The 20,699-nt window shown below is 44.5% G+C and overlaps 1 protein-coding gene across 4 annotated transcripts in view; it reads right to left on the bottom strand.

The window, feature by feature from the left end:
* SETBP1 (SET binding protein 1) overlaps positions 1 to 20,699 on the bottom strand; it is a 408,271-nt gene that overhangs the window by 106,754 nt on the left and 280,818 nt on the right. For all 4 annotated transcript variants that reach the window (XM_061400044.1, XM_061400047.1, XM_061400048.1 and 1 more), the window contains exon 4: positions 10,324 to 13,780. In XM_061400044.1, coding sequence (XP_061256028.1) covers positions 10,324 to 13,780 — 3,457 coding nt within the window. The remainder of the gene's footprint in view (positions 1 to 10,323; positions 13,781 to 20,699) is intronic.

The following is a 20,699-nucleotide window of genomic DNA, read 5'->3' as shown; positions in this document are numbered from 1 at the left end:
AGTCCATGGGGTCGCTAAGAGTCGGACACGACTGAGCAACTTCACTTTCACTTTTCACTTTCATGCATCGGAGAAGGAAATGGCAACCCAGTCCAGTGTTCTTGCCTGGAGAATCCCAGGGACGGGGGAGCCTGGTGGGCTGCCGCCTATAGGGTCGCACAGAGTCGGACACGACTGAAGCGACTTCGAAGCAGCAATGCATGCTATGTGGTAAGTTGCTTCAGTTGTGTCTAACTCTGTGTGACCCTGTGGACTGTAGCCCAGCAGGCTCCTCTGTCCATGGAGATTCTCCAGGCAAGAACACTGGAGCGGGTTGCCACGCCCTCCTCCAGGGGATCTTCCCGATCCAGGGTTCAGAGCCTCATCTCTTGTGTCTCCTGCATTGGCTGGTGTGTTCTTTACCACTAGTGCCACCTGGGAAGCCCTTTTCCTTACTATTTAACAATAATCTTTTATGTTCAGCATGCCTGCTCCCTTTGTTGCCAACTTGTGTATAGTTTGACTGCCTCTCCTGCCTCCTGGGCTCAGAGTCCTTAACCTTACCACCAAATAAAATAACTCCACTTGCAGGTTGTGACTAATTTTTTAGTTGACATCCATCTGGTGCCTCGGTGAATCACTATGCATCCACTCTCTAGGGTTCAAGTCCTGGATTTTGTTTTTCACTAAACACTGTCATCCTTTCTGATCCTGTATCACTATGGCTCCCGTTGTTGGCCACTGAGTTGGCACAGATTAAATTTGGTCTGCATTAATCCTCAGGTTGTTTTATGTATGTTAACTTCATCTCTTTTCAGTATAGTATAGGGAACCTAAGGTCAGGAGCCCTTTCTTGCTTTTCTTTTGTTCTGGTCTCTCCGTGTGTTGTATCCTGGCACGATGTTATATGTTTAATAACTAAAGAGCTCATAATTGTTTGCAAGAAGGTAAGCAGTTTATGAACCAGCATATATATATTTATTCCACAGAGTAGTAAAGACCTCTGAAAGATCAACAATTAAACTTTAGTCTATAAAACTTTGTACACAGTAAACATTCAGTAAGATTCATTTACCAAAACTTGAACTTTTCCTCCACACACTCATGCTAGTACAGCACATATCCGTGGTACCATAAAGAGAAACTTTCAAACAGCCATTACCATGACCAAAACTTAAGTGTCTGTGTGTCTGTGGGACGGAGAAGGCAATGGCACCCCACTCCAGTACTCTTGCCTGGAAAATCCCATGGATGGAGGAACTTGGTAGGCTGCAGTCCATGGGGTCGCTTAGAGTCGGACACGACTGAGCGACTTCACTTTCACTTTTCACTTTCATGCATTGGAGAAGGAAAGGGCAACCCACTCACTCCAGTGTTCTTGCCTGGAGAATCCCAGGGGCGGGGGAGCCTGGTGGGCTGCCGTCTGTGGGGTCGCACAGAGTCGGACACGACTGAAGCGATGTAGTAGTAGTAGTAGTAGTAGTAGTAGTAGTAGTAGTGTCTGTGGGACAAGCAAAGCAGAGCCCGCCTGGAATCTCTGACCTCTTTTAAAATACTAAAACCTTTTCTATATGTGGGCTTCACAGGGAGGCAGAATGACATAGGATAAAGAGTATGGCATTGTTTTCATGCTCCCTGAATAGGGGGAACCTTAGACTGAAGCCCTGCTAAGAATGAATGTGTCACTTCCCATCAAGGGCTCACTATAGAACAAAGCCTTCTAAGAAGTCGGAGCTTCTAAGAAGCTCCAACCACAACCACGTTTCACTTTCTGCACCTTCGCCCCCTATTTTCTCATCATCTACTTATTCATTACCTTTCTACCACCTGAACTTGGCACACAGCCCACCCCACCCCCGCTTAACCATACGAGGCACTAAATACTTAATTGCTAACTTTTCTGCTGTCTCCAGAGCGGACAATATGTTCATACAAATTTTCACATATCCCCATCTTCTATGAACTGCGTAGCTCGGGCCCTTGTGGCCCCCCACCCCATTCTTCTGAAATTCATTCTTCTCTGTGCCCTTGTTTCTTCTCCAACAATTCTGTCACTCCTCTGTCTCTGCCCAATCCCCTCTTACTTTGCCTCTCTGTTTAAGGTGAACCACAGGGGTCTCTCCCTTCCACTCTCTTTCCTTAATTTTCCAGTCTTCCCCTTTGGTGAATCTCCAGCTCTACTCTGTGCAGGGCTGCCAACTGCTGCCTCAGCCACTCGTCCCCTCACACTCCCGCTTCAATGTCTATGGTTCTATTCACGTGCCATCATGCTTCCAGTTGCCTGAGGCCAACATATTGGAACCCTCTTTGATTTTAGCTACAGAGGGAAACAGATGAGTCAGGAATGACTCATTATTATTTATTTTTTTCTTTGAGCACCTGAGTAGATATGATGCTTTTAAGAGGCTTATAATCCAGTGGGTGGGCTGGGGGAAGAAGGGTAGGTAGTGGGTACAATTCAAATAAGAAATGAATTATTACAATGTCATATGAAAAATGCCAGATGGGGTAAGTTTGCCCAACCCAGACAAGAGGGAGGGAGCAGTCAGGGGAAAAAGACAATAATTTGATCATCTCACAATTTTTGCCTGAATAATGAAATGGCTGACCACTGTCTACTTAATTAAGCACAAGCCTCAGAGTGTGGGGTAGAACCTTTAAACTCCAGCACAACATACTCCTTATCTACCAAGATTTCCCAATTGCAGATCCTAACCTCAATAGAACTTAGACTAAACACCATTTCCCAAGTGTTTTGGGGGTATTTCCTCCTAAATACCTTTATTGACAGAGCTTCCTTCCCACTGTATGCTTGACTCCACTTTCTCCCATCACCATCCCACCATCTCCATGCTCTAAAAGACTCTTCCATCCTTAAAAAAATGCCAAACAGAAGAATTTCCTGGTTCCACCTTTCCACCAGCACTGAAAATACGGCAGTGGCTTACCCTCATTGGACAGCCCAGCATCTTCTCTATGATTTCCTGATGGTCCTTATAGTCTAAGTTGCATCTATTTTCCTCCCCTAGGTTATTCAGGGGAGAAGGCAATGGCAACCCACTCCAGTACTCTTGCCTGGAAAATCCCATGGACGGAGGAGCCTGGTAGGCTGCAGTCCATGGGATCACTAAGAGTCAGGCACGACTAAGCAACTTCACTTTCACTTTTCACTTTCATGCATTGGAGAAGGAAATGGCAACCCACTTCAGTGTTCTTGCCTGGAGAATCCCAGGGACAAAGGAGCCTAGTGGGCTGCCGTTTGTGGGGTCGCACAGAGTCGGACACGACTGAAGCGACTTAGCAGCAGCAGCAGCAGGTTATTCAGGAGAGCCTCCTGATTGTACCCTCTTTGAGGGCAAAACCATTGAGTTACTTAACGCTTTTTTTACTATGATTCATTAATAGTAAAGCATCCTTGAACTACTCTCCCAGGACTATACAAACCCATGCATATACTAGACACTAAATTAATAATTTAAAAAATGTCCCTTGTCTTTATTAGTTCCTCTTCAATTCAACTACTTCGTGTGAAGTGCTATATTGGCACATGTTTAAGCCATGATGAACTGTTCAGCCTTATTGCTTATTTGTTTACAGAGTGAAGACATGGTTTTCTGGAGGATCCTTCCAAAGGCACTATCCTTATCATGGACCAGTGACAGGCTAGCCTTTGGAAGGCATGCTTTACTGATTTTTCTGGCCAAGAAAAGCTCCATGTTGTATCAAAGCCAAGTCTGTCAAAATTGTGACTTCTCTGTAGATGGCTCAGATGGTAAAAAATCTGCCTGCAATTCAGGAGACCCGTGTTCAATCCCTGGGTCAGGAAGACCCCTAGAGAAGGAAATGGCAACCCACGCCAGTATTCTTGCCTGGAGAATCCCATGGACAGATGAGCCTGGCAGGTTACAGTCCATGGGGTGGCAAAGAGTCAGACATGACTGAGCGACTAACACTTTCACTTTCTGTACCTACACCTGAATCTTCATAACTCTCCAAAGCCACAGAGGTATACATAAAATATTCCAAAAGGATGGGGGAAAGTTTGCCAACTGTTGGAAGATAAATGGCCTGGAGACTCCATGCTCCAAAGGCAGATTGCTGGATTTCTGGTTCAACGTAGCAAAAGAGATGCTATTTTCTTTTTTTCATTGTCAGAAAGTTATGGGTCACAACATTTAATTTGATTAATTCCTGGTTTCCAAAAGGAAACCTTAGGAGGAACTGTGGGAGGCTCAATAAAATAAGTATGTGCAATTGTGAAGACAGAAAAGGAAAAAAAAATTACTTCCATCACACTCCACAAAGATCGTTTCCAGTCCCAAACATGGGTCCCCAGAGATAGCCTGGAAACAAATTATTGTCAAAGAGATGCTTACCTTTTACAACAGCTCACAGTGAAATAAAACATATAGCTTAACATCTCTCCCACACTCACCTTTCTCTTGCTCTCTTTTTTCCTTTTATTGTCTCTCTCTCTCGCTTCCCTTTCTTTCTGCCTGATGCTAAACTTCGCATTCTGAGCCCTTCTACCAATTATTGGATAAGTCGCTTGTCCTTCCTAACCCTCAGTATTCTCATAAGCATATATTTATACTATATTAGTACTCTTTTACTTCTAAGTGTGACTACAGGCACAAGTTTGCTCAATCTGCTCTCATACAATTGGTCGTATTAGTGCTCTAACTTATTTAGTTCCAAGATGACTGTGGTTTCAGCCTGCACAATGAACAAGTGAATTTGTTGGTATAATTATGAGGTCTCATCTTTTGGAAAAGTGAGATCAAATGGTTAAGTGAAGTCACTTGAGCCAAAGATGAAAGGGATGTCACATAGGTTAAGACATGGGCCAGAAGAATCTGCTTTGAAACTTCACTGAACAGCTAATTAATTGGTCAACTTGGCTATAATGTGGGCATTTTCTCTTTAACTGCACAATCTGGTGCGTGTATGTGCTCCAATTCCATTGTATAAATTCGAGACTCCTAGACTATCGTGTCTGGTCAGAACCCTTATTGTCCTAGTATTACTTGGGAAAACTGTGAGTAAAGAAGATCTTTCAGCTGGTTAGCAGAGGAGACAAGACTGAGGCAGGTACTCATAAGCTCACTAAGCCACACAGCAACCATTTGCTAATTAATCTTTCACTTCCTCCCACAGGATGACCTAGAATTCAACTTGGATTGAGGTCAGACAGACCACACTTCACCAGTTTTCCATTTTTTACTCTTCCTTCTTTCCTGGTTTTAACTTTCTCCTCCCATGAGTCCTCTTCTTCCTTCTATTTCAGGTTTAGAAAACTTTCCACACACATGTTTCTTTTGTATGGTTTTCATGACATTTTGTCCATGTGGTTAATATTCCCTCATCTGTATGACTGATTGGAGGAGGCTTCTGTATTATTTTTGGCTTGGGCATCCATTTCCTGCCCGTGACTGACAACAGAGACTGCCTCCCGAAATGACCACAGTGCCTATAAGAGGAGCTGACAGAGGGCAAGACAGAGCCACAAGAAGAAGTGGAGTCACCCAGGCTCAAAGGAATTCAGCTACCTACATGGCAGGCCTCTGATATCTGAGACGTGAGCTAAGAATGAATTCTCAGCATCCGTTCATCATGGGGAAAGTACTTGACCCTGGGGACTCACCTTGATTAAGAATGGCATTGGACTAAGAGGTAATAGGTATAAACTTAACTCTCCTCACTGTTTCTCCAATATCTGATGGGAGCCTGGACAGCAGCAGTCAAAATATCTGAAGCCCCTGGCCTAACTTTACATCAAAGTATGCAAAGATTGTTTTCACCAAGAGGTTGAAACAGGAAGAACATCATTCACACTAGAGACTTCTTCCACTGCCTCAGGAGAACTTGGCTCCGAGAGCATATAGCATTATCTGAATATGCATTGTCATCCTTGGACAGGTTTGCTCTCTGGAATGTGCCGCATGTCAGCGTGCATGAGACGGTGGTGCCTGGTGAGACGGCAGCCCAGATGAAGCTTTTCCCAACTCTGAGAGTCTGTGCAGTTCACCTTCCCACTATTTATCCATTATTTGGCTCCAGGCAAGCATTTTTATAGGTGAAGATTTACCAGATGGTGTGCATTTAGAAAATAGGTCAAAAGAGTCACTGCCTTTTGAAACCAAAGAAGCAGTAGGACAGGAGTGAAATAGAGGAAAAAGGTGAAGAGTCTGTGTAACTTTCCAGCTCTAGGTATGTGGTAAGGGGGCTAACAAGACAACACATCTATATACTGGGGCAGGGGGATGGAGAACGAATGACTTTCCAAGCAGAAAAGAGGAAATGAAGTGTGCAACTGCTGCACAGTCTCTAATTCCTCTCTCCAGAATGGTAATGACTTCCATTTGGGCTTCCCTCATAGCTCAGTTGGTAAAGAATCCACCTGCAATGCAGGAGACCCCAGTTTGATTCCTGGGTCGGGAAGATCCCCTGGAGAAGGGATAGGCTACCCATTCCAGTTTTCTTGGGCTTCCCTTGTGGCTCAGCTGGTAAAGAATTTGCCACAACCCGGGAGACCTGGGTCTGATCCTTGGGTTGGGAAGATACCCTGGAGAAAGGAAAGGTTACCCACTCCAGTATTCTGGCCTGGAAAATACCATGGACTGTATAGTCCATGGGGTTGCAAATAGTCGGACATGACTGAGCGACTTTCATGCATATCAGTTCTGATCTCAGGGTCCTCTTTTCACTTTGCTCCTGAATTTGGTCCTCAACAGGGTAAAGAATGGCATTTATATTTATGCCGTATCAATTTTGGAGAAGACTAGATCATGTGAAATTGAACATTAAGATGCTGTGGAAATGAGCCACATGGAGAAGGAAGAGGTGGAAGAAGAGAAGGTGTGGAAGGACAGATGCTTATTTTCTAAACATGACCTTCAGTACCATCTAGCCAAACAGATACCTTGATTTGGATAAAGTCTCTGAAAATCTTAATGCTTCAGTGTCATCTCTTCTGTCTCCCAGCTTTTAATGGGACTTGGTACTCTTTGGAGTGTATTACATTAAGGTGAATGCTTTGGGTTCCAAGTGCTAAGGACACTTTTTCCCTGATGTTTCAGGGGTTCAGGAATAGAAGGGGCATTTAAAATATCAAGGAGAGGCCATGGTTTAGAAGGAAAGGGAATGATAGGGAATCTGGTCTGTTCCAATAAGGTATTCATCAAGATGTGTAGGGACAACAGGTATAACTATGCAGACCCATAAGACACGAACAATTAAGATTCATGATAATGTTCAGAAAAAAGGCTCATACAACACAAAACTAAGCACAAGCAGTGGCAAAAATACCTCAGGGAACTGGATTTTAGCAAGGACAGAAGTGGAAACCTTGTCAGCATACATGTTTCCAGGCTGATATTTAGTCAAGTTTAGGCCATAAGAAATCCTCTTTCATTGGCTGGGAGTTAAATCAAGGGATGTCTTCTTGTTTTAATTACTCTCTTATGCACTCATCACATAATCACTGTGCAGATGCCCTAGGGGAAGGCATGTAATCAGAGGATAGATGAGATTCTGAGAGGAAGGGTGGTGGTGAGATATAGGCACACTGACTGGGGACCAGGCCCTGTGTTCTAGACTTGGCCTTAACTAGCTGGGTGACATGCAGCTGAGTTGCAATGCAGAGGGCAAAGCCCTAGGCTTAGAATTAAAAGTGACAGTTTTTCTGAACCTGACCAGGTCACTTGATCTCTGAGCCTCAGTGTCCTGTTTCATAAAATGGAAATCCAAGTATTTCTCTTCTAAGATTGCAGGAAGGGCACTCTAAGAAATACATGTAAAATGGCTTTAAGAATTGAAATATGCCATACAAAAGAGATCTGGCCCAATTCTTTGAGTTACAGGTTGGCAGATAGTACCCCCAAAGAGGTAGGATATCATGCCTAAGGTCATAACAGAGTTGGGTGCAGAACTCGATTTCCAGGCTGAATCTAGCTTTCTGTGGCTAGCTGCAAAACAATAAGAAGTTGAGGAAGGAGAGGGAGAATTTTAAATGAAGTAACAACCAACTTGTGAATACAAATACAAAGAGTTGTGTGTGGCTACAGTGTGGCTGCCCTCAGATGCAGGGCCCAGAGATAAACCTCTAGCTGGCAAACTTAAGCCAGAGCCCACCTGTAATACAGTTGAAACATGCAGAAGTCCCCGTAAGACTGCCGAGAACCCTAATGTAACAGCGGCTGGTTTTAGCTTCTGAGACCTTGTTTCTCCGGAGAAGGCAATGGCAACCCACTCCAGTACTTTTGCCTGGAGGGTGCCATGGATGGAGGAGCCTGGTAGCCTGTAGTCCATGGGGTCACTAAGAGTCGGACACGACTGAGCGACTTCACTTTCACTTTCACTTTTCACTTTCATGCATTGGAGAAGGAAATGGCAACCCACTCCAGTGTTCTTGCCTGGAGAATCCCAGGGACGGGGAAGTCTGGTGGGCTGCCGTCTATGGGGTCACACAGAGTCGGACACGACTGAAACGACTTAGCAGTAGCAGCTTAGCAGACCTTGTTTCTCAGGTCTGTTAAGTTAGGATTCTTGCTTGCAGGTTCTCAGCAATAACATACCATTATTGTTTTCTAACTAAGAAAATAGAAATAAGAAAGCTCTTTGCTCATGGCAAGTTCAATTCCACCACATTGTAAGAGAAAGTAAGAATATGTCTCGTGAAAATTTAATCTTTTAGCAACTCTTGTCTGTGTGTATTAGTTGCTCAGTTGTGTCCAGCTCTTTGTGACCTCATGGACTGTAGCCTGCCAGGCTCCACTGTCCATGGAATTCTCCAGGCAAGAATGCTAGAGTGGGTTGTCATTTCCTTCTTCGGGGCATCTTCCTGACCCAGGGATCAAACCTGGGTCTCCTGAATTGCAGCGGATGCTTTAGCATCTGAGCTACTAGGGAAGCCCAACTCTTGTTTGGATGGGCTTAATTTAGGCTTTGCACAAAAAATAAGCACCTTCAATAAAGTCTGATGATCAGAAATGGGGAAACCCAGAAGAGGACATCTATCTGGGCAGACATGAAGTGTGGGCCATTCATCCCCTTCAGCAAATGCAGGAGACATGACTGCTAACTGGTCTCTTCATTAAGCAAGGACAACATCTACCACAAGAGCAACTCACAAGCTACTGGCAATTTGGGGCAATCTTTAAGTGGCTTCCAATTCATAGCCATATTTCCTCCTGAAATCTGCTGGCCTGGAAAACGTCTCTAATCCTCATGAATAGATTGCCTTCAGTTTCACTAATGTGACTCCCTGTGAAGGGGGAGGATGAGCAAGGGATAAGCACCATACACAAAGGTCAAACAGTACACTCAAATCTTATCAGGAACGATCAGTCCTCGAAACTAGGCTTTGGTCAGAGAGTTTGTCTGACCTAAGGAGTTTTGACTCTTTTCCTAGTAAATAACTACTCTGTTCTACAGGAGTCTTACCATCTGTGTGACATATAGACAGGGGCAAAGGGATATATGCGTAGAAGTGCGAGGCTTCTGTGGCAAGGAAGGTTTACGTGGGTGGGCACATTAGCAAGGAAATTCTGCCAGCAACTGACAAGGAATGAGCAACCAGACTTCAGTTTAGAGATTAGTGGGCAAATCCCAACCCCAGTGGATGTGCCAAGAGACACGGTGGTAAAGTCCCGCAGAGGCAGGAAACTCATGGTGCTGACAGCCAGGTTCTGCCCCGGCCCCACCTTTATGCAGGGAAATGACAGGTCAAGGCTCCACTTGAAGGGTCTACAAAGGGATGCTTATCAAATGCCCATGGACAAAGAGAGGAAAGCACGGTCTTGGTCTGTGGCTTCCTTACCACGTAGCCTTCAAGAGTCACTGGTCATTAGCTTCCAATGGCTCTGCTATAGGTGTTTCAACCTAGGCTGTGTGACAGCTAGGGCTAGCATGTCAGATAAACTAGATATTCATTTGCATCTAGCTCTGACATTCCTGGGATCTTGTTGGTATTCCTAGTGAGTTTTACAGGATTTACCCAACTCGCAAATTCACCACCAGATCAGATGAGGACCTAGGCACCATATTGTTCATTAAATGCATAAAGGTAGGTGGTATGGATGTAATCTAGGCAGCTACTGCGGCTGCCTCTGGGCCCACAGTCCTCAGGCAATGGTGCCCAAAGAGGCAAGACAGTAAATACTGAGTAAACAGGCAAAAAAGGTACAGCAGACTCCAATGTACAAGAAGACCCACTGTCATACGGCTTCTACCTCTCTGCAAACTAGTGAGTGCAATAATGTGCCGAAGACAGCGACTGCTGAATGGCAGGGCCCAGCAACCGAGTCACAGCAGAGTCCAAGCGTGAAGAAAATTCGGCCTTACCTGGAGATACGGAGGAGTCGTAGGGACTTCTCTCCTTGCGGTTCATCTTGAAGGCTTGGATGTCCTTTTCCCTGTACGTTCCAAAGCCTTCGTAGCTCCTCCTTTTACTCGCACTCATGTCACTGTCCCACTTGTCGTTCGGAGGGTTCATCTCGCTGAACACGTCCAGGCTCTCCGGTCTCGCGCCGCCCCCGTCCCCACCGTTGCCAGAGTACCTTTTCGCACAGGAGTCCGCAGGCTCGCTGCTCAAGTCACCTTTGTCCTTGGCCTGCGTCCAGTGCTGGGCATCCGAAAGTGACAGTGTAGACAAGGTGTCCACCTCAAAGTTGTTCTTGGACGCTTTGTGGCTGGCTTCACTGTGCTGATGCTTCTGCTTCTCCTTATGCTTGTTTTTCTCACTCACCAAGGAGAGCTCTTTGTCTGCGCTGCTCAGCCGCTCGCTCAGGATGTGGCTGGAGAAGCCAGTGGCTTTGCCTGCGAAGAGACCACTCAAGTTGTCGTGGGTCCCCAGGAGCCGGTCTTCCTTGTGCTTATGCTTATGTTTGTGTTTCCTCTTGTGGAGCCGACCGCTGGACAGACTGGCGCTGCCCACCTTGGGAGGATTCAGGGATGGCTGCCTGTCACCAAGGCCCATGCCCACGGGCCCCTGCAGGTGCACTCCGTGCTTTGCTTTATGCTTAGCTGTACCAGACATCTTCACGTGGGAGCTTGTGTGGAACTGAGGTGGTGGCACTGTGGGCCTCATGAACGGGGACGCTGCTCCGAGCGTGTGTGACAGGTACACAGGAGCTGGGTATTGACTGTAATAACCAAGGTTCATCATAGGCATTGATGTGTAAGGCATTCCATAGGGTGCATAGTAACTTCCACTGGGAATAGGGTAGCTGAACCCTTGTAAAAAAGGCACCTTTGTCATGGTGTCATTGGTTTTTGCAGGCCTACCACGCTTCTTCTTTGACTTTAAGTCTGAAGTCCTACGAAGATAGAGCAACGGGTCATACTGGATATATGGCACCGGGTAATAGTGATCAAAATTAATCCGAAAAATGCTGGGATACGGATTCTCGTGGTAAAAGGTATAACTCCGGTGGGAGATCCTGAACACCTGGAACTTCGTGATGAGCTCTTCTAGGTCCGCCAGAAACTGGAGATCATCACGGTTTTGCAGGCTTTTCCGTTTCCTCTTGTGCTTTGGCTTCTTGAGGCTTTCGTGGGCCAGAAAGTTGTCCACGATGAGATGCTTCTGCCGGTGGCCATGCCGGTTCTTTGTGCTGGTGTCAGATGGGATGGCCTCCGGGTTGTCCAGGGAGCAGAAATCAAAAGAGTACCTCCGTCGGGATTCAGAACTCTTCTCTGCTTGGTCAGACGTGCTGTTGTTGTCTGTCCCAATGCCACTGTCACTCGGGATCGTCTCTTCACTGTGGGACTCGCTCACAGGGGACAGTGTTATCTCCTTGAGTGACCCGATCTCGCAAAGGTGTGACGGGGAGTTGGCCATCAGCCTGGGTGGAGACAGCTTCCAGGTCCCACTATGGATTCCCTTTTGGGTTTTGGTTGGAAGAGCACTGATGGGCTGGAGATTTGGCATAGTTTTCAACTCTGAAAAATTGGTTTCAGTGCTGGCGGGGCTCAGGTTGCCATTGGACCCACCCAACTGTGTCGAAAGTGGGTGCATAGCTGCTGGTGAAGACGCCACAAGTGACTGAAGGTTGGAAGGCACGGCGGGAACATCCGGCTGGCTAGAAACAGGCCTCGGGTGCTTGATGGCTGTTTTGGGTTCTTCGGATGGGGGTGGCAGCTCTGCCCTCGGCTTCCTGCCCCTTTTCTTGCCGATGTAGATGGTGCCCCTCTTGCTGACATTAATCTGCTTGCCCAGTTTGCTCTCGATCGCTGCTGCCCCAGGGCTGGTCTCTGGGGGAGCTTTGGCCTTCAGTGCTATGCTGCTGGAGCAGGACAAGATCTGGTTCAATATATTTTTCCTCTTGAGTGTTTTCATCTTATTAATAGTTTTGATGGTCTTCTTATCCAATACCCCAAGCTTTCCTACTTTTTTGTGAAATTTCATCTCGCTCATGGGTTTGTCCTCTCCTGGCACTAGTTGGGCCAACTTAGCTAAACTACGTCGTCTCTTTCTCTTCTTGGTGCCAGGAAACTCCCGACTGATGGGACTGACTGGACTGGTGGACGTCCCCTCATGAATTGTCTCAACCGTGAGCAAAGGCTGCTTCTTTGGTCGCCCCCGCTTCTTTTTGACTGGCGTGATCACAGTAAGACTGTCTGTGTTGGTGTAGAGAGGGCTGGATGGAGTGATGGGATAAGCAGACGGCGGTTCCACCATCAATTTATCGGAGGTGGCCATGACTGCCTCCCGAAGCAGACTGGTGGGTTTTGGTTTGCTGCACGTCCACCTCCGTTTGGCGGCAAATTTGGGGTGCTGGATTTCTGGCAGCTTTCTTGCAGAGTGATCTGTGCATGTTGGAGGCGTCATGACCATGGGTGGCTTTCTCTGCTTAGGTACACCTCCTGGGACAACTTTCTCAGCATTTACACCAGTTTCAAGGCCAGCTGAGGGGGACTCGTTCTCCATCATTTTACCCAACTTAGGGACACGGGGGTCTTTCTTATTACCCTCGGGGTTGGAAAATATCCTATTAACTACTTCACTGCTCATAGTGATTCCCGAAGTCAAGGCTTTCTCTGGCATGATCTTTTCCACCACTGCTTTGATGGACTGTCTCTTTTTCCTCTTATGGCTGCTTGGATCGAGGCAAGGTGCCTTGATAGGGATAGTAATCCGGACATGGCTTGAGTCATTTTCAGGATTACTGACGGAACTCACATTCTGCCTGGCTGGTGAGGCCTCTTGGGCATTATCTGCAGAGTAGCCTTCCCTTTTCCCTTCTGTACTGTCAAATGCTTTCTGAGCATTCTTGACCCAGTCTAGGTCTGAGTTTGGTATGGTTTGACTTATCACATCTTTTTTACTGGACTTTTTCTTGCTGCTTATAGTAGGTGGTTCAAGGGGCTCCTTTGTACTTCCTCCATCTTGATCTACCAAGGGCTGAATCCCACTGCACTCAGCAGAGCTGCTGGGTGGGGCTGGTGAGCTGTGGTTGCTTGGAGATGGAACCACACCTCCCAAGAGCAGATCTTTGTTACTGTTGGACAACTGATTCCATGTGCTCCCTGCACTGCCTTTCTTACCCTGGGCCTTTGCAAAGGAAGCCATGGGCTCAAGAGCTGGGATCTTGCTGGTGCTTGCAGTTTCTCTGCCAGACTCTGGACTGATGAAGCAATTCTGAGTGGCAGGTCCATTGTCAGAGTTGGTGGACCAGTCCATGTGGTTCTGGCTGCTGCTTTTTTGCTGGTGCTTTGGTTTTAAGGTGTCACTGGTGAAATCCTGTGGGAGGCCTGGGTCATAGTGGAGAGCTGAGTGTTTCTGTGGCCGCTCATAAGCCTAAGGGTGGGTGGAATGGAGAAGGAGAGAGAGAGAAACAAAGATGAGCATGTTGAAACTATTTAAAATTTCATATCAAAGGCTTAATTATTTATAAGTTGGAAATAGCCACCTTTAACACGAGAATGCTTTGTGGAGGTATATTTTTCAGTTTCTTTAGTAAAAATATGTTGCATTGATTTTTGAACATTAATAAGGATGCTTTAATCGTTGCCTTTCTCACCTTAAGTAACAGGATCTGTCTTGGTTTAATGCAATCTCAAGAACAAGAACTATTTAGAGATGGGAGGTCCTCTAAAGGTCCCACAGTCCAATGCTTCCATTTTCCAAATGAAGAGGCCAAAACTTCAACCATCGAGAGTCCTGCCCAAGGTGGCAGAGTTCAGGAGAGCATCTTAACTTCTCAACAACCTGTGCTCATTTCCATAACTCCAGCTGCAGCTTATTTCTGCCCCAGCTTCTCCTCAAACACACATGGTTCCCTATTGCAGTTTGTGTCTGTTGGGGGTTTATCCTGGAGTACGGCATCTCCGCACTCAAACAAGCAGCTCATTAGGGACCAAGAAGGAGAAAGAGCACAAGTTGAGAAATTAAGAGGGGAAGTTGGTTGTGAAGTATGGGGTTTGGAAAAATCTGGTTTTCATGAAACAGAATGAAAGTCTAAACCCAGTGTTGCTTACTTTGCCCCCAGAAATGACAGAGCTGCATTGAGACAATCCTCTGGCAACACAAAAGTCAAGGGAGGAAAAGTAAGCAACTCAGGGGTGAACTGTGGCTCCTTTAGAGTGGCAAAAGGACTGTCCTCCGTTACCAAATCCCACTTTAGCTTGGGCCTTTGCTACATGAGTTGTTCTCATCCCAGTTCTGGCACCTTATCATTTTAAGGACCTTGTCTTTTTACCAACTTATTACTTGAAATGATAATATTGTCTGTTGTTTCAAGACTGTGATATATTTTCCTAGTGGTTTGGTTTTAAAAATAAATAAGACTTAATTTTCTTCCAAAAAAAAAGAAAAAAGAGGGGAAGTTGGATGACTGCGACTGCATGGGGGAAAGGGGCCTGTCAAATGTTTTCATGTAACAATGTATCTCATCTTTGTTGTACTTATCATAGTTTTAAATTTACATTTGATTTTTGTGCTAATTTAATTAATGCCTGTTTTCCTTTCTAGCCTGTGTATACCATCACAGAGATACCAAGCACAGTACCTGGAAAATAGTAGGCACTCGATAAACATTTATTGAATAAATGAGGGAAGACCGATTTTACTATGGGTAATCCATTTTGTCATTAGTGAGATTACTGTATATTGCTACATATTGTCTGCAGACACAGTTACCCTCTCCAGCCCTATTTCTTCTGCCATTCCTTCTGCATGCACCATTGTCTCTCCTGAAGACACCTATCACAATCCTTATAATGCAATGTGCTATTTTTTGTGTACTTTTATGTCTTCTCCTAGACTGGAAGTATTTTGAAGTCAGAGATGCTCTCATTTATCCTTTTATCCCCAGTATCTACTACAAAGCAAACCACCCAGAAAGTTCTCAATAAATGTTTGTTGAATGAACAAACAAAATGATATTTAAGATGCCTATTACCACGACAAAATACATGGCCACACACAAAAGACAATAAGCCACCAATCACTCATTTCATAATGGCTCATAATGAAACTGGAGTTCTCAGATGCATTAAATGTTGAACAAAAGATCCTTCCCAAATACTTAAGGACTAAAGATACTTGAATGGTAACTCCCCCTCAAAGCAATTTTTACTGTTAGCTCTCTTCCATCTCCCATTAATTGTTTCACTTTCCAATTAACTCTGCCTTTGGGGAAACCCATGTGACAGTCAGGAGGGTGGATTTCACTCTGGCAGTTGAAAGGTGAGGACTGCTCACTTACACTCAGGGCAGACCAGCTGAAAGTAAGCAGTTAAGCATGCCTGGCTCCCAGTGCCTCCATCTGGACACTGCCGGATCCCATTGTTTCTACCATTTCAGCTGCAATTTGCCCTGCTGGGAGAGCTTGGCAATCAAAGGGCAGGGTGGACAAAAGGGAAGCACAACAAAAGATCAGCAGTAATGGGGGAAATGGTGCTTTAAACCTGGTGCTCAGATGGCTGCAGTCAAGGGGCAAAGAGGACTGAGGAGGACTGCTTTTTAAGGGGTGCAGGAGAACAAGGCTTTCCTTCCAGCAGTGGCTGATGGCTATATCCAGTTGCATTTCATAAAATCCCATTTCTTCATCTGTCAGCCATGACAGATTATATACACAATGGTGAGGCTGTCAGTTCCAATATGTCCTTCACTGAGAATTGAGCACTTACTCCATTGAGACAGAGATGGACATGGCAAAACGGGCTTTGAGCTCAGTTGCAGGGGTGCAAGTTCTCCCTCCCATCCTTCCCCAGCTGTCTGGGGGATATTATCCCATATAGAGGGTTTTGACTGGGGCCTTTATTAATCCACAGAGCACATGTTTCCGTTTCCCCTTCAGACTGTAGATTTTTTTCTGGGGGATCAGACTTGAATCTTTTATGGACTTTATACCACCCTCAGTCCCCAGCACGGCTATCTCTGAAATGGTTAGCAAATAAGGGAAGAGCTGATGCTATTCTATATTGGGCTAGATTATTTTTATGGAAAACTTTTAATACAATCAAGTTCAGCATGACTCTTGCTTGCTTCCCCATCCCCACAGACTGACTGTGGAACTCACAGTCATTCTGAAGGTCTGGCTTCCTTTTTATATGTGCTTTCCATGTACATTGAGTCTAGGCCAAATGTTCATCAGGGAAATACCATTTTGAAAACACTAGACAGATTTCTCTCCTACAGGATGTGTTTATGGAAGCATGTCTGTCATGCGAAAAATTACTTTATAAAGTAGATATTATACCCTCCCCCACAACCAATGTATAAATTAACTTATATAAATTTAAATTTTGTACAAGTCAGATTTCTTTTTAAAGAGCATTTTATTTTTTTACATAATTTAAAAAACAAGCATTAAATCACTGCATAAAAACTTAAAAATCTATGAAAATGGAATAAAGGAGCCTTATCTCAGGGTATCTAAGGCAAGTCCCAATTTTTGTCCCAATAAGAGGATAACATGATGATTCTGGCCTGAGGAAAATCATATAACTCATCAAAAATCAAGCATGACTTTGTGGTTGACAAACGACACTTGGGTTAGCTGTATTTGTGCTACTTTTTGCTGACACCAGTAATTTTAATGTGCTATCTGTGAGATATTTTGCTTTTACATGAACAGGAAGATGTGCCTGGGTATAAGGGAATGAAGGGAGCTTTATCTCTTATTTTGGCACTTGGTACTTCTCAAGATGTGGTCCTGGATCCCTGCATCACAGCCAGCTAAGGTTCTGGTTATTAATACAAATTCCTGGGCCCTGCTGCAGATATACTCATTGGCCATCTCCCAGGGTGGGACTAAGGAATGTGCATTTTAACATGCTCCTCAGATAATTCTGAAACATAATTGAGTTGTAAAACCACTCATCTAATGTTTTAACACCGTAATTCCTCTGGGGTGGGGCTCTTATGTGGTTGCTATGACATTCACAGCACTTTTTGGTGGTAAATATGCAGAGCTACTACAGGCCTGTTAGGATATGTAGTTTGGCACCACTGAGCATTCCTGATTGCTCTCTGAGCTCTTTGTAATTCACATAGTTAGAAACTCTTAACACAGTCCATTCTCTGTTCAGGTTTTCCAAGTATACTGCACAGTGAGCAGAAGAGTCAATTATATGGGTGGGTGAGAATCCTGTCCTTCCAGAAAGAACTGGGTATGCAGAGGTTCATGACCTCCCACCCTGGGATTTCTATTTCCCCATCTCATCCAAGCCAACCTCAGAGCTCTGGGAATCCCAGCATTCCACCCCTGAGGCTTGAAGCGAGTGCTCAAGCCTGAGCAAGAGGTGAGTGTGGGAGAAAAGGAATGCAACCCCACACTGTCTGATTCAAGGTTCTCAACCCTGGCTGCATGTTAGAATCATCCAGGAAGCTTTGTAAAGAGTACCACAGCTCGGATTTGACTCAGGCCAATTAAGTCAACATTCTAGAGGTGGGACCTGAACAGTAGTGCATTTTTCAAAGCTCTCAGCTATCCCAATGCACAGACAGAGTTGAGAACTACCAGATTATATCAAAGACAGGGGTCTGGGTTAGGGACTAAAGAGGCTCTGATATTATCAGGAGATGTTCCAGCTCAGTGGTTTTCAAATGTGTTCCACAGAGTCCCAGGATTTTGTAAAGATATTTCTGAATTGTAGCCAGTGAATTGGGCAACAGAGAGGCTCCAGACCATTCTTTTAACCCTCAATTGAACAGAGCAGCCATGCAAAGGATTTCATTTAAGAGAAAGGAGGTGGAGAGAGATGGTTCTGTCATTTAAGAAAAGACTGAAAATTACCATTTTGGCACATGAATAGGAGGAATGCACATGCCAGCTTCCACTGAACTTGCTCTCAAAGCATCTCTCCTAAGCCCAGTTTGTTCTGCATTTGTGAATGGTAGGTAGAGAAGAATGTCAACTAAGTACCTGATTTAAACCATGGCTTTATGATCCTCTGAATTCAGAGAATTCCATGAATTCTCTGTGTCCCTTCAAAATTCCTATGTTAACATCCTAACTCCCAGTGTCATGGTATCAGGAAATGGGGCCTTTGGGAGCACAGTGTTGGATTAGGTCATGAGAGTGGAGACTTCATGAAAGGGATTAATGCTGTTATAATAAAAGAGACCCCAGAGGGTTCACTTGTCCTTCACCATGTGAGCACACAGGGAAGAGGGCCATCTATGAATCAGGAAACGGGCTCTCTCCACACACTGAATCTGCCAACACCTTGCTCTTGGAATTCCCAGCTTCCAGAACTGTGTGAAATAAATTTCTGTTTTTACAAGCCACTCCATCTACGGTATTCTGTTATAGCAGCCCAAACAGACTAAGACAATGGAACATAGAAAAGCCCCTAAGTGCACATGACGTTTCCAGTTATATATATACAGTTCTCATTTCCTGCCATGTGAATTGCCCTCGGAAGTTACCTTAATGTGGTTCCCATAGGAACCATTCTTGATTTGCTATTTGGGGGCCATGAATGATATTGAAGTACTCTATTTATTGGGGGTGATAACAGCTTACACAAATACAGAGGCCGCTCTCATATGTTTCCTTTCGTACACAGTAATTCTATGTAATTAAAAATGATTGCTGACTTGTTTCTAACCATAATGGCATTAATAAGTATTAGACTTGACTTTGCTATGGAAATAAACATAAAACTATAAAATACATGAAACAACTATTTTCAGACATTGGGCAACAGGCAATAAATATAAGCTGTGATTCTAGATAGAAGGGAAACTTAAGAGGCTCTGCCATATCCCTAGTTTTCTGCCAAGAAGAACTTTCTAAACCTAGGCACAGGGAAGTGGAACCCAGAGAACTATGGGTAGAGGAAATAGAGATCATAGTTTGAGACTCTTGAGGGGACTAGAATCTGGGGTCAGGGTACCTGAGAAGAGGGACCAGTGTAGAAAAGTAACCCTGGAAACCTTAATAGAAATACCCTACATTTTTGGCCAAACTTTAACTTGCACTTGAGGGCAAGACTCCATGAAGCACAGCAGATATATGTTATCGGGGACTGAATGTTGCTAGAGTTCTAAGGTCACATAATATTAGGCAATCTTGCATTTCTGACTAGTCAGAATGGGGAGACTTTAATAAATATCCCAGACAGGCAGCTGATATCCCAGGAATAGTTCTCCTTAAGTGTAGGGTTACTTGAACCCTAGAATAAAAGCTAGCAAAGTCTAAAAAGAATCCTTAATAAGATAAAGCTAATCTCCCAGTAAATTAACTATCAAGCAAAACAAAAGTCAAACTCTTTACAGGAAAATTGTAAAATCTAGAATCTTTACAATATACTATCTACAATTTCCAGGACACAATAAAAAATATTAGACAGGCAATGAGGCAGATAAATATGACCTGTAACCAGGAGGGTAGATATAAATCCAAGGTCCTCAAAACAGCCATTATGCAGATGGCCTAATATTAAGGAAAAGATTGGAACAACTGATAAACATATGGGAAGTCTCAGCATAGAGATGGCAACTGTACCAAAATAACAATGAAATTATAAATCAGAAAAATACAATATCTGAAATGAAAAATTCTCCATGGGCTTAACAACTTACAGGACATAGTAGAAGAGAACCTCAGAGAACATGAAGAAAAGACAGCAGGAATTATCTAAATTGAAAGGTTCATGAAGTGAGAGAGGGAGATTTAAATAAAAGAACAAACAAACAAAGAAATAGCACTTCACTGACCTATAGAAAAGTATCAAGTGGTCTAACATACATAAAATTAGAATCCCAGTAGATAGGGCATCGGAGAAGGCAATGGCACCCCACTCCAGCACTCTTGCCTGGAAAATCCCATGGACAGAGGAGCCTGGTGGGCTGCAGTCCATGGGGTCGCTAAGAGTCAGACATGACTGAGCGACTTCACTTTCACTTTTCACTTTAATGCATTGGAGAAGGAAATGGCAACCCACTCCAGTGTTCTTGCCTGGAGAATCCCAGGGACGGGGGAGCCTGGTGGGCTGCTGTCTATGGGGTCGCACAGAGTCAGACACGACTGAAGTGACTTAGCAGCAGCAGCAGATAGAACATAACGCATGTGGATTCATATAGGTAAGAAGTTCAACAAATCCCAAGCAGAGTAAGCACACACAAAAAACTACATCTAAGTACATTGTAAACAAATTGATGAAGACCAAAGAGAAAATGTTAAAAGCAATGGAGAAAAAAGACACATGATATACAGGGAAATAGTGACAAAAATAATGTCTGACATTTTATCAATAAAGATCAA

Source organism: Bos javanicus, chromosome 24 (genome assembly GCF_032452875.1).
Source record: "Bos javanicus breed banteng chromosome 24, ARS-OSU_banteng_1.0, whole genome shotgun sequence".
NCBI lineage: Eukaryota > Metazoa > Chordata > Mammalia > Artiodactyla > Bovidae > Bos > Bos javanicus.
This window is presented reverse-complemented; position numbering and strand designations above follow the sequence as displayed.